The 12,800-nt window shown below is 44.6% G+C and overlaps 1 protein-coding gene and 1 pseudogene across 1 annotated transcript in view; both read right to left on the bottom strand.

Moving 5' to 3' along the window:
- Positions 1 to 12,800, bottom strand: part of LOC135046821 (phospholipid-transporting ATPase IK-like) — a 1,701,102-nt gene that overhangs the window by 639,159 nt on the left and 1,049,143 nt on the right. The window contains exon 19 of the mRNA XM_063955407.1: positions 5,876 to 5,987. Coding sequence (XP_063811477.1) covers positions 5,876 to 5,987 — 112 coding nt within the window. The remainder of the gene's footprint in view (positions 1 to 5,875; positions 5,988 to 12,800) is intronic.
- Positions 11,468 to 11,586, bottom strand: LOC134936719 (5S ribosomal RNA; annotated as a pseudogene).

The raw sequence follows: 12,800 nt of genomic DNA, 5'->3' as shown, positions 1-12,800 counted from the left end.
TTCCCGCCAGAGGTTAGGGTGCGTTGGGAAACACCCCCTGGGGGGGATAAAGCGCTCACACGCTTGTAAGGGCTCTACCTTCGCCTGAGATGGCCGCCCTTAAGGATCCTGCTGATAGAAAGCAGGAGGGTATCCTAAAAGGTATTTACACACATACTGGTGTTATACTGCGACCAGCAATCAGCCTCAGCCTGGATGTGCAGTGCTGGGTTGGCGTGGTCGGATTCCCTGACTGAAAATATTGATACCCTAGATAGGGACAGTATATTTTTGCCTATAGAGCATTTAAAAGATGCATTTTTATATATGCGTGATGCACAGCGGAATATTTGCCGACTGGCATCAAGTCTAAGCGCGTTGTCCATTTCTACCAGTAGAGGGTTATGGACACGTCAGTGGTCAGGTGATGCGTATTCCAAACGGCATTTGGAAGTATTGCTTTATTAAGAGAGGAGTTATTTGGGGTCGGTCTTTCAGACCTGGTGGCCACGGCAACAGCTGGGAATTCCACGTTTGTACCCCAGGTCGCCTCTCAACATGAGAAGACGCCGTATTATCAGGCGCAGTCTTTTCGTGGACAAGCGGGCTAAAGGTTCCTCATTTCTGCCCCGTGACAGAGGGAGAGGAAAAAGGCTGCAGAAATCAGCCAGTTCCCAGGAACAGAAACCCTCTCCCGCCTCTGCCAAGCCCTCAGTATACGCTGGGGCTTTACAAGCAGAATCAGGCACGGTGGGGGGCCCGTCTCAATGAATTTCAGCGCGCAGTGGGCTCACTCGCAAGTAGACCCCTGGATCCTTCAGGTGATATCTCAGGGGTACAAATTAGAATTCGAGACGTCTCCCCCTCGCCGTTTCCTAAAGTCGGCTTTACCGATGTCTCCTTCTGACAGGGAGACAGTTTTGGAAGCCATTCACAAGCTGTATTCCCAGCAGGTGATAATCAAGATACCCCTCCTGCAACAGGGAACGGGGTATTATTCCACACTGTTGTGGTACCGAAGCCGGACGGCTCGGTGAGACCGATTCTAAATCTAAAATCTTTGAACACTTACGTACAGAGGTTCAAATTCAAGATTGAGTCACTCAGAGCAGTGATTGCGAACCTGGAAGAAGGGGACTACATGATGTCTCGGGACATCAAGGATGCTTACCTTCATGTCAAAATTTACCCTTCTCACCAAGGGTACCTCAGGTTTATGGTACAGAACTGTCACTATCAGTTCAGACGCTGCCGTATGGATGGTACACGGCACCCCGGGTCTTTACCAAGGTAATGGCCGAAATGATGATATTCCTTCGAAGGAAGTGAATTTTAGTTATCCCTTCCTTGGACAATTCCCTGATAAGGGTAAGATCCAGGGAACAGTTGGAGGTCGGTGGAGCACTATCTCAGGTAGTGTTGCGGCAGCACGATTGGATTCTCAATATTCCAAAATCGCACCTGGTTCCGACGACGTGTCTTCTGTTCCTAGGGATGATCCTGGACACAGTCCAGAAAAAGGTGTTTCTCCCGGAGGAGAAAGCCAGGGAGTTATCCGAGCTAGTCAGGAACCTCCTAAAACCGAGCCAAGTCTCAGTGCATCAATGCACAAGGGTTCTGGGTAAAATGGTGGCTTCCTACGAAGCAATCCCATTCGGCAGATTCCACGCAAGAACTTTCCAGTGGGACCTGCTGGACAAATGTTCCGGATCGCATCTTCAGATGCATCAGCGGATAACCCTGTCACCAAGGACAAGGGTGTCCCTCCTGTGGTGGTTGCAGAGTGCTCATCTTCTAGAGGGCCGCAGATTAGGCATTCAGGACTGGGTCCTGGTGACCACGGATGCCAGCCTGCGAGGCTGGTGAGCAGTCACACAGGGAAGGAATATCCAGGGCTTATGGTCAAGCCTGGAGACATCACTTCACATAAATATCCTGAAGCTAAGGGACATTTACAATGCTCTAAGCTTAGCAAGAACTCTGCTTCAAGGTCAGCCGGTGTTGATCCAGTCGGACAACATCACGGCAGTCACCCACGTAAACAGACAGGGTGGCACAAGAAGCAGGAGGGCAATGGCAGAAGCTGCAAGGATTCTTCGCTGGGCGGAAAATCATGTGATAGCACTGTCAGCAGTATTCATTCCGGGAGTGGACAACTGGGAAGCAGACTTCCTCAGCACGACCTCCACCCGGGAGAGTGGGGACTTCACCCAGAAGTCTTCCACATGATTAAAAACTCGACAGGTATTGCGCCAGGTCCAGGGACCCTCAGGCAATAAGCTGTAGACGCTCTGGTAACACCGTGGGTGTACCAGTCAGGGTATGTGTTCCCTCCTCTGCCTCTCATACCCAAGCTACTGAGATTGATAAGATGGAGAGGAGTAAGCACTATATTCGTGGTTCCGGATTGGCCAAGAAGGACTTGGTAACCGGAACTTCAAGAGATGCTCACGGAGGATCCGTGGCCTCTACCTCTAAGAAGGGACCTGCTCCAGCAAGGACCCTGTCTGTTCCAAGACTTACAGCGGCTGCGTTTGACGGCATGGCGGTTGAACGCCGGATCCTGAAGGAAAAAAGGCATTCCGGATGAAGTCATCCCTATCCTGATCAAAGCCAGGAAGGATGTAACCGCAAAAACATTATCACCGCAATTAGCGAAAATATGTTGCGTGGTGCGAGGCCAGTAAGGCCCGACGGAGGAAATTCAACTGGGTCGATTCCTACATTTCCTGCAAACAGGAGTGTCTATGGGCCTGAAATTGGGGTCCATTAAGGTTCAAATTTCGGCCCTGTCAATTTTCTTCCAAAAAGAACTAGCTTCAGTCCCTGAAGTTCAGACGTTTGTAAAAGGGGTACTGCATATACAGCCTCCTTTTGTGCCTCCAGTGGCACTTTGGGATCTCAATGTAGTTTTGGGTTCCAAAAGTCACATTGGTTTGAACCACTTAAATCTGTGGAGTTAAAATATCTCACATGGAAAGTGGTCATGCTGTTGGCCCTGGCCGGGGCCAGGCGCGTGTCAGAATTGGCGGCTTTATCCTGAAAAAGCCCTTATCTAATTTTCCATTCGGACAGGGCGGAATTGAGGACTCGTCCTAAGTTTCTCCCCAAGGTGGTTTCAGCGTCTCACCTGAACCAACCTATTGGTGGTGCCTGCGGCTACTAGGGACTTGGAGGCCTCCAAGTTGCTAGACGTTGTCAGGGCCCTGAAAATATATGTTTCCAGGACGGCTGGAGTCAGGAAATCTGACTCGCTGTTTATCCTGTGTGCACCCAACAAGCTGGGTGCTCCTGCTTCTAAGCAGACTATTGCTCGTTGGATTTGTAGTACAATTCAGCTTGCACATTCTGTGGCAGGCCTGCCACAGCCAAAAATCTGTAAATGCCCACTCCACAAGGAAGGTGGGCTCATCTTGGGCGGCTTTACAACTTTGCCGAGCAGCTACTTGGTCAGGAGCAAATACGTTTGTAAAATTCTACAAAATTGATATCCTGGCTGAGGAGGACCTGGAGTTCTCTCATTTGGTGCTGCAGAGTCATCCGCACTCTCCCGCCCGTTTGGGAGCTTTGGTATAATCCCCATGGTCCTTACGGAGTCCCCAGCATCCACTTAGGACGTTAGAGAAAATAAGAATTTACTTACCGATAATTCTATTTCTCATAGTCCGTAGTGGATGCTGGGCGCCCATCCCAAGTGCGGATTGTCTGCAATACTTGTACATAGTTATTGTTACAAAAATCGGGTTATTATTGTTGTGAGCCATCTTTTAGAGGCTCCTCTGTTATCATGCTGTTAACTGGGTTCAGATCACAGGTTATACGGTGTGATTGGTGTGGCTGGTATGAGTCTTACCCGGGATTCAAAATCCTTCCTTATTGTGTACGCTCGTCCGGGCACAGTATCCTAACTGAGGCTTGGAGGAGGGTCATAGGGGGAGGAGCCAGTGCACACCAGATAGTCCTAAAGCTTTCTTTAGATGTGCCCAGTCTCCTGCGGAGCTGCTATTCCCCATGGTCCTTACGGAGTCCCCAGCATCCACTACGGACTATGAGAAATAGAATTATCGGTAAGTAAATTCTTATTTTTTTGTGTGAGGTTGTTCAATTTATTATATTAAATAGGATTTTTCACCATGACTTAGGAGTTTAATTAATTTGGCCCAATTTAGTGGTTAAGGGGTGACGTCCATTTATAAAACAGTATTTGAGGCTATGTTCCTGGGAAAAAAAAGGGGGCTAGCCGCAAATACTATGTATCCCCCGAATTTATGAAGGAGGAATCGCAGCAGGTATCTCCAATACCTGCTGCAATCCCTCCATTGCCACCCGCAGCTACATCCTTCATAGGTTTTTATGGGGGATACGATGCCACCTGATGTATCCATATCGAGATTATATTGTAGAAAAATAGGTTTAGGAACTCCCAGGGGAGGGCAGTGTGTGGCGGAGCTGTGTTTAATGTCAGAAGAGCTACAGAGTGTGCTACTTTTGTAAGAATAAAGACTTTTCCTATGTAAGAATAAAAAATGTGTGTGCGCCCCCAAAAAAGGATGTATAACCTTACTGTAAAGGGCGTGGCCTAGCTGCAATGGGCATGGCCTTGGGGGAAAAGACTACCTTATACCCCAGTTTTGCGACCTACATGCCCAGACAGTGACCACTACAGGAATAATAAAATCCTGATTAATGCTCCTTGTCATTTTTCATCCTTATAGTAATACTCCTTACACAATGTGCCATTTTGTGTGGTATAATGTGTAAGGGGCATTAAATAATGTATTGGGCATGATTTTTTCCCCCTGTGTTGACCAATGTCTGGGCATGCAGGTTCAAGACTGGGGTATAATGCAGTCTTTTCCTGCAATGCTACGCCCCTTGCAGTGAGGCCACACCCCTTTTTGGATTCTTTACCTTTCACATGGCAATGGGGGGGGTCCCAGAAACTTTTTTAACAGGGTGGAGCAAAATTTATAGTTACACCACTGCAGTGGCTGACAGGTGGAAAGTGGAGGGTGGCAGGAGCAGGCAGAGGGTTGCAGAGATAGCAATAGGGGCAGACTGTAGCAGTGAGAGGAAAGGGTGGCAAGAAGAGGCAATGGGAGGCAGAAGGTGTTAGGGGAAGGCAAAGAATGATGGGAAGGTAGTGGTAGGCGGAAGGTGATAGGTTAGGGCAGGTGGTGTCAAAGGGAGGCAAAGGCTGTTCCTCCTCCACGAGCCACAAAGTGTGTGTTCCCCTGTTTCCCTTCCACATCCCAGTCTGTACTCAGTACTTTTCCCCTCATGCTCCCCTTTATCATCCACATTGATCATTACCCCCCACACACACACACTCACCCCTATCTCAGCAACCTACATCCCCTTACATTACTTGCAACACATATAGCGATGAAGGTGCCCCCAGATGAACCAGGTCATCTTCTTTATCGGTGATACTCTCATATAATGCTGTGGAGTCGTAGGGTGGGTCTGGAGACTGGAGAGGCTGAACACTGGGGTGGAAGCGGAGCTGTCTGAGGACTCTTATATCTCAGCCAGAAATCCAAGGAGCCTGAAGTAACAGACAGTTCAGACTCCACAGATTTCAGGCTGAGAGATCTGAGGAGTCCTCAGCCTGACCTCATGCACAACGCCAAACTGAGATGATCATGACCCACTTTGGGGTCAACCCACAGTTTGAGAACTGCTGAACTATAGGGAAAACTTTGCTTACACTATCTTATCTATAAAAACAGGTTCATACACAACCCCCTTTGAACTTTTGGGGACTGCAGGATTGTGAACAGCAAGACGAAAAGGCAGAGAGATTAATACCTTTTTACAATTGTCATACTGGAGAAAGATGTATGGATTTACTACATAAGCCCATAAATTTGATCAATTTAACTTTAAAATGTACCTGGCTTATCTCCTGTCAGCATCCAAATCTTGATATTCCCATCTTTCAAGAGCTGGATTGTTTCTGAAACACCATTCTGTAACTTATCTTCAATTGCAGTGGCACCAAGTAGCTGAATGGAAGAGATGACTAGTCTTTTAGCTGTTTGCAGATGATTATTTATTTTTATTACCAGTTATTTATATAGCGTACACATATTCCGCAGCGCTTTACAGATAATATTTGAACATTCACATCAGTCTCTGCCCCAGTGGAGCCTACAATCTATTGGGTTATTCAGGTTTGTTAGCAAAAAAAAAAAATAACTAATGGGCAAAACCATGTTGCACTGCAGGTGGGGCAGATGTAACACGTGTAGAGAGATTTAGATTTGGGTGTGTTCAAACTGAAATCTAAATTGCAGTGTAAAAATAAAGCAGCCAGTATTTACCATGTACAGAAACAATAGAACCCATCTAAATCTAAATTACTTTGCATGTTACACCTGCCCCACCTGCAGTGTAGATGGTTTTGCACATTAGTGTCTATATTCCCTACCACATGTACATGCAGACACATTCATGCTAGGGTTTATTTTGTTAGGAGCCAATTAACTTACATGTATATGTTTGGTTTGTGGGAGGAAACCAGAGCACCTGTACAGGGAAAATATACAAATTCCATACAGTTAGGAATCAAACCCATAACCTCAGTGCTGTGAGGCAGTAATGCTAACCATTACACTGCCCGTACTGCCCATGATTGTCATATTCATGACTGTGACAAGGAGGAGACAGAAAGGACGTCTGCCTTAGCCACAGGAGGATTGGACTGCAAGTGCAGGCAATAATGTTTTTACTCATACTTGCCAGCAGTCACATTATTTCTGCCTCTGGCAGTACCTGCATCATCACCTTTCCCCACTCGAGTCTCTGTTCTGATCACTGACAGAAGATAATCTATAGCTAATCATTTGTATTCTGTTTCATTTAACTCCCATAATCCTGATATTCCATGAGGGTGTGGTATGAAATGTCGACATTCAGAAGGTCAAGAGGTTCTGAATGTCGACATGGACTTTAGGTCGACAACATTTAATAATATTGAGAGAGGTAAAATGTTAACAAGTTCATAATATCGACATTTAACATACCAACACTAGAATGTTGAGGTACAGTTTTTTGTTTATCCTAACTCTACACCTAAACCCTAACCCTAATAAAGAGCAAAAAATGATATGTCGACATTTTGATGTCAGTATTTTTATTATGTTGACTTTACTGACCTAAAGTCTATGGCAACCGTTTGACTGTTGACAATCATTACCTGTTGACAATCTTAAAGTCAGCCTAATGACTGGATACCTTTTTATGGATAGTCCACAATTTGTCCATACTATGGGCAAAATGCATCATCGCTTGGAGAGTGATAAAATGGAAAAATAAAAGTGCTAGCCAATCAGGTTCTAACTGCCATGTCACAGGCTGTGTTTGACAAATGGTAGTTAGGAGCTGATTTGGCTGGTACGTTTTCAATCTCCATTTTATCACTTTCCAAGTGATGATGCATCTGGCCCTACATCTTTAACTCACAATACTCCATATTACATCTTTACCTCTGTAGCCCCAGACAATCAACATACAAATGACATACAGTACACAAAATGCAATAAGCAAACATATTCAAGAAGACCTCATAGCAGGACATGCATGACTACGATACTGCATAACTGTAACATCTCTGCGTGTATATAAGAATCATCTTACTCAAGCATGTCTATAAGGAAACAAGACCGCCCTTGGTTCTGAGACGCATGGTGCCTGAAACGCAGTGGGAATGGTAACTGTAGCGTCCTTAGGACATTACAGATAGGCAACCTGCCATGTATACAGCTCCGTGCACTGCCGCGCTTCTGGGTGCTGGCTGGTGCTGCCCCCTATTCGTTATGTCATAACGGCACATTAAAGCTCTATTACAACACTGGTAACAAATCCCAGCATATCAATTTACTGGACAACCTGCAATAAAATAGTGTCACAACAAATACAATCCTAGCATCATAGATAAATACTACACATAACAAATACTGTAGAAAGTACTGAGTGTACATTCCTGTAGACACAGGGGTATACTTAGTAAAGTTTCTTAAAATGAAAAGTGGTAGTGTTGTCCATAGCAAACATCTATCATTTTATGGGCTTATTAGAGAAATGGTAGCTAAAATCTGATTGGTTGCTACGTTGAACAACACTTTCCATTTTTACAACCTTTAGTAAATCTACCCCACAGGGTTTGTTTTCTTCTCTAAATGTATTTCTAAGAGGAATCACTGTACTGCAAAACAGAGCCTCAAATCTAAAGGCTACTAGACGATTTTGAGCTCAAAGTAGCTCACGTTTGGCGTTTTGAGCTACTTTGAGCTCAAACTTGGCCAGTGTGTATGGCCGGGTGATGAGCGGTGAGCGCTGATGCACGCTCCCGCATCATTGCTGGCCACTGTCGTCCGTTAGGCTGTTTTACCAGCCGAGTGAACCACTTTCCACAGTCTCCTACTTTGGAAAGTGGTTCACCCCCGTGAACATCCCTGGGCACAGTGAAAATCGCTCAGTGTGTATGCACTGAGCTATTTTCCTGCCAGCGATGTTCACATCATCGCCCAGCATACACACTGGGCAAAAGTGTGTATAGACCTTTACACCCATGGCTGCAAAGAGGAGCAATCACCGGGAAGAACTAATGTCGCAACCTATCGATCATCAAAAGTCCAATGTTTTGATCATCAATGTTTACACCTGTGTTTATAAAATTTTTCACTTTTAAAATCTAGTCGGATACGTTTTATATATATATATACGTTATGGTAAGAACTTACCGTTGATAACGGTATTTCTCCTATGTCCACAGGTTTCCACAGGATAACAATGAGATATGATGGAGTGACAGTGGATTGGCACCAAATGATCACAAGCTTTAAGTCCTCCCAGGATGCAATGGGTCTGTCCATATATCCCCTCCCACTGGCTCAGGCAAATCAGTTGGATTCCAAAGCATTGAGGCAGGAGCATTATGTAGAACCCTATTCAGGCGAGAAGAACACACATGCACACCCTTCCATGCAAGAGGGAAGAGTTTAGTGAGTATAAATATCCTCAAATCATGTGCGTCAGGGTGGGATCCCTGTGGAACCTGTGGATATATGAGAAATACCATTATCAACGGTAAGTTCATACCATAGCGTATATTTCTCCAGCAGTGTCCACAGGTTATCCACAGGATATCCACAGGATAACAATGGGATTTCCCAAAGCAATTTTTAGTGGTGGAGAACCTTACGCCCGAATTCAGTGTCATGAGAGGCAAAAGTACTAAGGCATAATGTCTAATGAATGTGTTAATGGAAGACCATGTGGCTGCCTTACATATCTGTTCTGCTGAAGCACCATGTTGTGCTGCCCATGAAGGACCTACCTTACGAGTAGAGTGAGCAGAGACATTAGCTGGAACAGGGAGATCAGCTCGTGAATATTCTTCTGAAATCATCATTCGAAGCCATCTTGCTAGCATCTGTTTAGAAGCAGGCCATCCTCTCTTGTGAAATACATAGAGAATTAAGAGATAATCTTATTTCTAATGGCACCATGTAGATCCTTAATGCCCGGACTACGTCCAGCGACGCATCTCCCGCAGAAAGTCTCGATTCCTGAAAAACAGGGACCACAATTTTTTCATTAAGGTGGAATCTAGACCCCACCTTAGGAAGATACCCAGACCTAGTTCTGAGAACTACTTTATCTGGATAAAGCATCAGACAAGGAGAATAACATGACAGTGCTCCTAATCTGACACTGTTCTAGCTGATGCCATAGTCAGCAGAAAGAGAACTTTAGCTGTCAACCATTTAGGATCCACTTTATTTACTGGTTCAAATGGAGCAACTTGAAGGGCTTTGAGGACTAGACTTAAGTCACAAGACACTGTAGTAGGAACAAAAGGAGGTTGAATGCGCAGCATTCACTAGAAAAAGTGCGCACATCCTGCATTTTGGAAATTTTCTTTCGGAACCATACAGTCAATGCTGACACTTGCATTCTCAAGGAAGCCACCCTTAAACCTTTATCCATTCCTGTCTGAAGAAATGCTAGAACCCTGGAACTCTGAAAGATTTCGGGTCCATACCTCTTCCATTGCACCAATGAATATAGACTTGCTATATTTGGTGATAAATACGAGCCAAGGAAGTTTTCCTTGCTCTGAGCATTGTTTGATTTTCCTGTGGGAATCCTCTAGACTTCAGTATATAGATTTCAAGAGCCACACCGTCCAGACAGTCAATCCAGATATCTGTGAGAACAAGGACCCTGTACTAGTAAATCTGGGCGTAGAGGAAACAGAAATGGCATTCGACATTTTCTGCAAATCTGTTTACCAACGCCTTCTGGGCCAAGCCGGAGCTATTAGAATCCCGGCATCTTTGTTGTATTTTCCTCACTATCCTGTGTAGCAGGATGATTTGAGAAAACACGTAAGTGAAATAAATGAAAGTCCTTTTAAAAAAGACAGTCTGAAAACGACTTTTGGGTGCAAAGCCCATTCGCTTACCTGAATGGTGTGTCGACTGAGAAAATCTGCTCTTCAGTTTAGGACTCCCAAATACTCTGGGGCTGTGGCTAACCCAAAGGGTTAGGCCTAAAACTGAAAAGTTGCTGAAAGATGGTAAACCTTGAGATAACACTGATGGACAGTGCTATAGGAGCCTGAAGGTAAGATTCCTGACATCCAGGAATACTATGTAATCTACTGGCTCCCCACCAAAACTACGGAGCGCAATGTCTCCATGTGAACCGTGGTACCCAAATTTATCGATTTAGATTTTTTGAGATTGAGAATGGGGCGAAGGATCCTTTTAGACTCAACCCAGGTTGCAGTAAAACCCCTCATTGTGCATGGGTTACCATAATGACTATTCCTGACAAAAACTATTTCTGAACTGCTTCATGCAAATCCCTCGCTTACGCCTCTAACAAAGACGGGCTGAAACAGAAGAACCTTCGAGGAGCATGCTTCTGGAAGGGAAAGCTTAACCTAGAGATACCGCCTCTTGCACCCAGGCATCTGTTTGTATACTGCTACCAGATCTGTGCAAACTGAAGAAGTCAGCCCCTTATCCTTTTGGGGTCCCCCACAAGGAGGCACGCACCATCATGCTGATGGCTTATCCTCTGGTTTGGAAGCTGACCCTCGGTTGCCTTTGCTTCTTTGCCTTACCAAACTTATTGTATTGGGGCTGCTACGTTCCTTTATGACTGACAAGGCCGAAACTGGACCCCAAGAATTGGGGTTATATGTGGAAGGAAACGTGACCTTCTTGGAGTCTGTTTCTGACTCCAGAATATTTGTTAAACTCCTTCACAAACAGAATTTTTAAACCATAGGCAAAGTTTCCAGAACCTTCTTTGATTCTGAATCAGCTTTCCATGTATGTAAGCCAAACTGCTCTGTGAGCAGCTTTTGTTAATGCTGATGCCCTAGAACATTAGTGTCCATATGAGCTATGTGGGATTCTTGCTCCCTTGCAGGCGCTGAAAACCTGTCTTCCAGTACCTCAGCCCAAGGTACCTACAGCACCTGGTATTCCAAGGTGGTCTCCCCTCCAAGAACTAATCAGACCCAACACTGCTTAGCTTCCAAGATCTAGTGAGATTGGGCCTATCCAGTGTGGTGTGGCCGTAGATTGCAAGGTGAAGTCATGGCTGGCCTTATGACTGCCCCAGACAAACACAATATGATTTTTTTGAAAACCATTCCTCTTTTGTCGTTGACGGCAGAGGCCATATAGATTTTTGCCCTATCAATGACATGAGTATCTATTTTGGGAGGCACTTCCCTATTTTAAACAGTCCCCAGCTGGAAAAAGATATTGGGATCCCATTTACAGGGAATTCTATTTTATTGGGTGTAACCCAAACCTTTTCCCTGAATTCTGGCCTCGTGAGGAGGCCTTAGGGACATTTAAACACAGGAGCCTAATTTTTAACCCAGTCTTTAGTCTATTGACAGACTAGCCTTTTCTGCTCCCATTTATTCATCTTATTCATTAAGCTGATACCTTTTACCTTTTCTTCGTATGCTGATGTAGAATATAGAGCTTTCATCGTCTGATGATCATCATGTGTAGCCTGTAAAGTCGATGATTTCTTTTCCATTCGGTTCATCAGCTTGTCTTATTGGAGAAGCTGTTGGTGATATACCATAAGTAGGGAGCTGCATGTATGGGTTAATAGTGAACCCTATTCTTGGTATTGAAGCTGTAAGAATTAACTTTTCAGCTAAACTGGACAAGGTCTGTGCAAACATCGCCCCATTGGGTTTATCTAGACCTGATGTAGATCAGGGATGTATTATGCTAAACAGCAATCCATTTTACACATAAACCATCCTGTACCAGATCATAGAGGATAATACCGTTTTTGAAAAACAACAAGATATGAGTGTTAGTGTTACTGTAAGTGTACCCCCGTCACCTTTGCCGTTCTTAGACATGATAATCAGCACTTTCACAGTGTACTACACAATTTGTGACTGTAACTACTTTATTTTTCTAAAGTGATATCAATCTGACCCTGCATTGAGGATCAGAAGATTAACCGACAAACATTTATATTAAAGTCAGCAATCACACTAGCAGTCAGTCACATGTTATATATTAGTCATATGAGCATAATATCAACTACAAACACATTTTAAGTATGTAGGAGTACATATTACTGAATTCTGTTTTATACAGAGCTTAACGTATTCAGATACATTGTAAAGAAAACTACAGTAATGTACACAGACTCATACGCAATAGGCACTAAACTTAACTATTCATACTAACAGAAGTAGATAGAAATTTTGTGCTGTATAACCCGTACTCAGTAGAGTGGGATACAGGGAGACTCACCTC

The sequence above is a fragment of the Pseudophryne corroboree genome, chromosome 1 (assembly GCF_028390025.1).
Source record: "Pseudophryne corroboree isolate aPseCor3 chromosome 1, aPseCor3.hap2, whole genome shotgun sequence".
Taxonomy (NCBI): domain Eukaryota; kingdom Metazoa; phylum Chordata; class Amphibia; order Anura; family Myobatrachidae; genus Pseudophryne; species Pseudophryne corroboree.
Note: the sequence above shows the minus strand (reverse complement) of the source record. Positions and strands in the feature narration are given on the sequence as shown.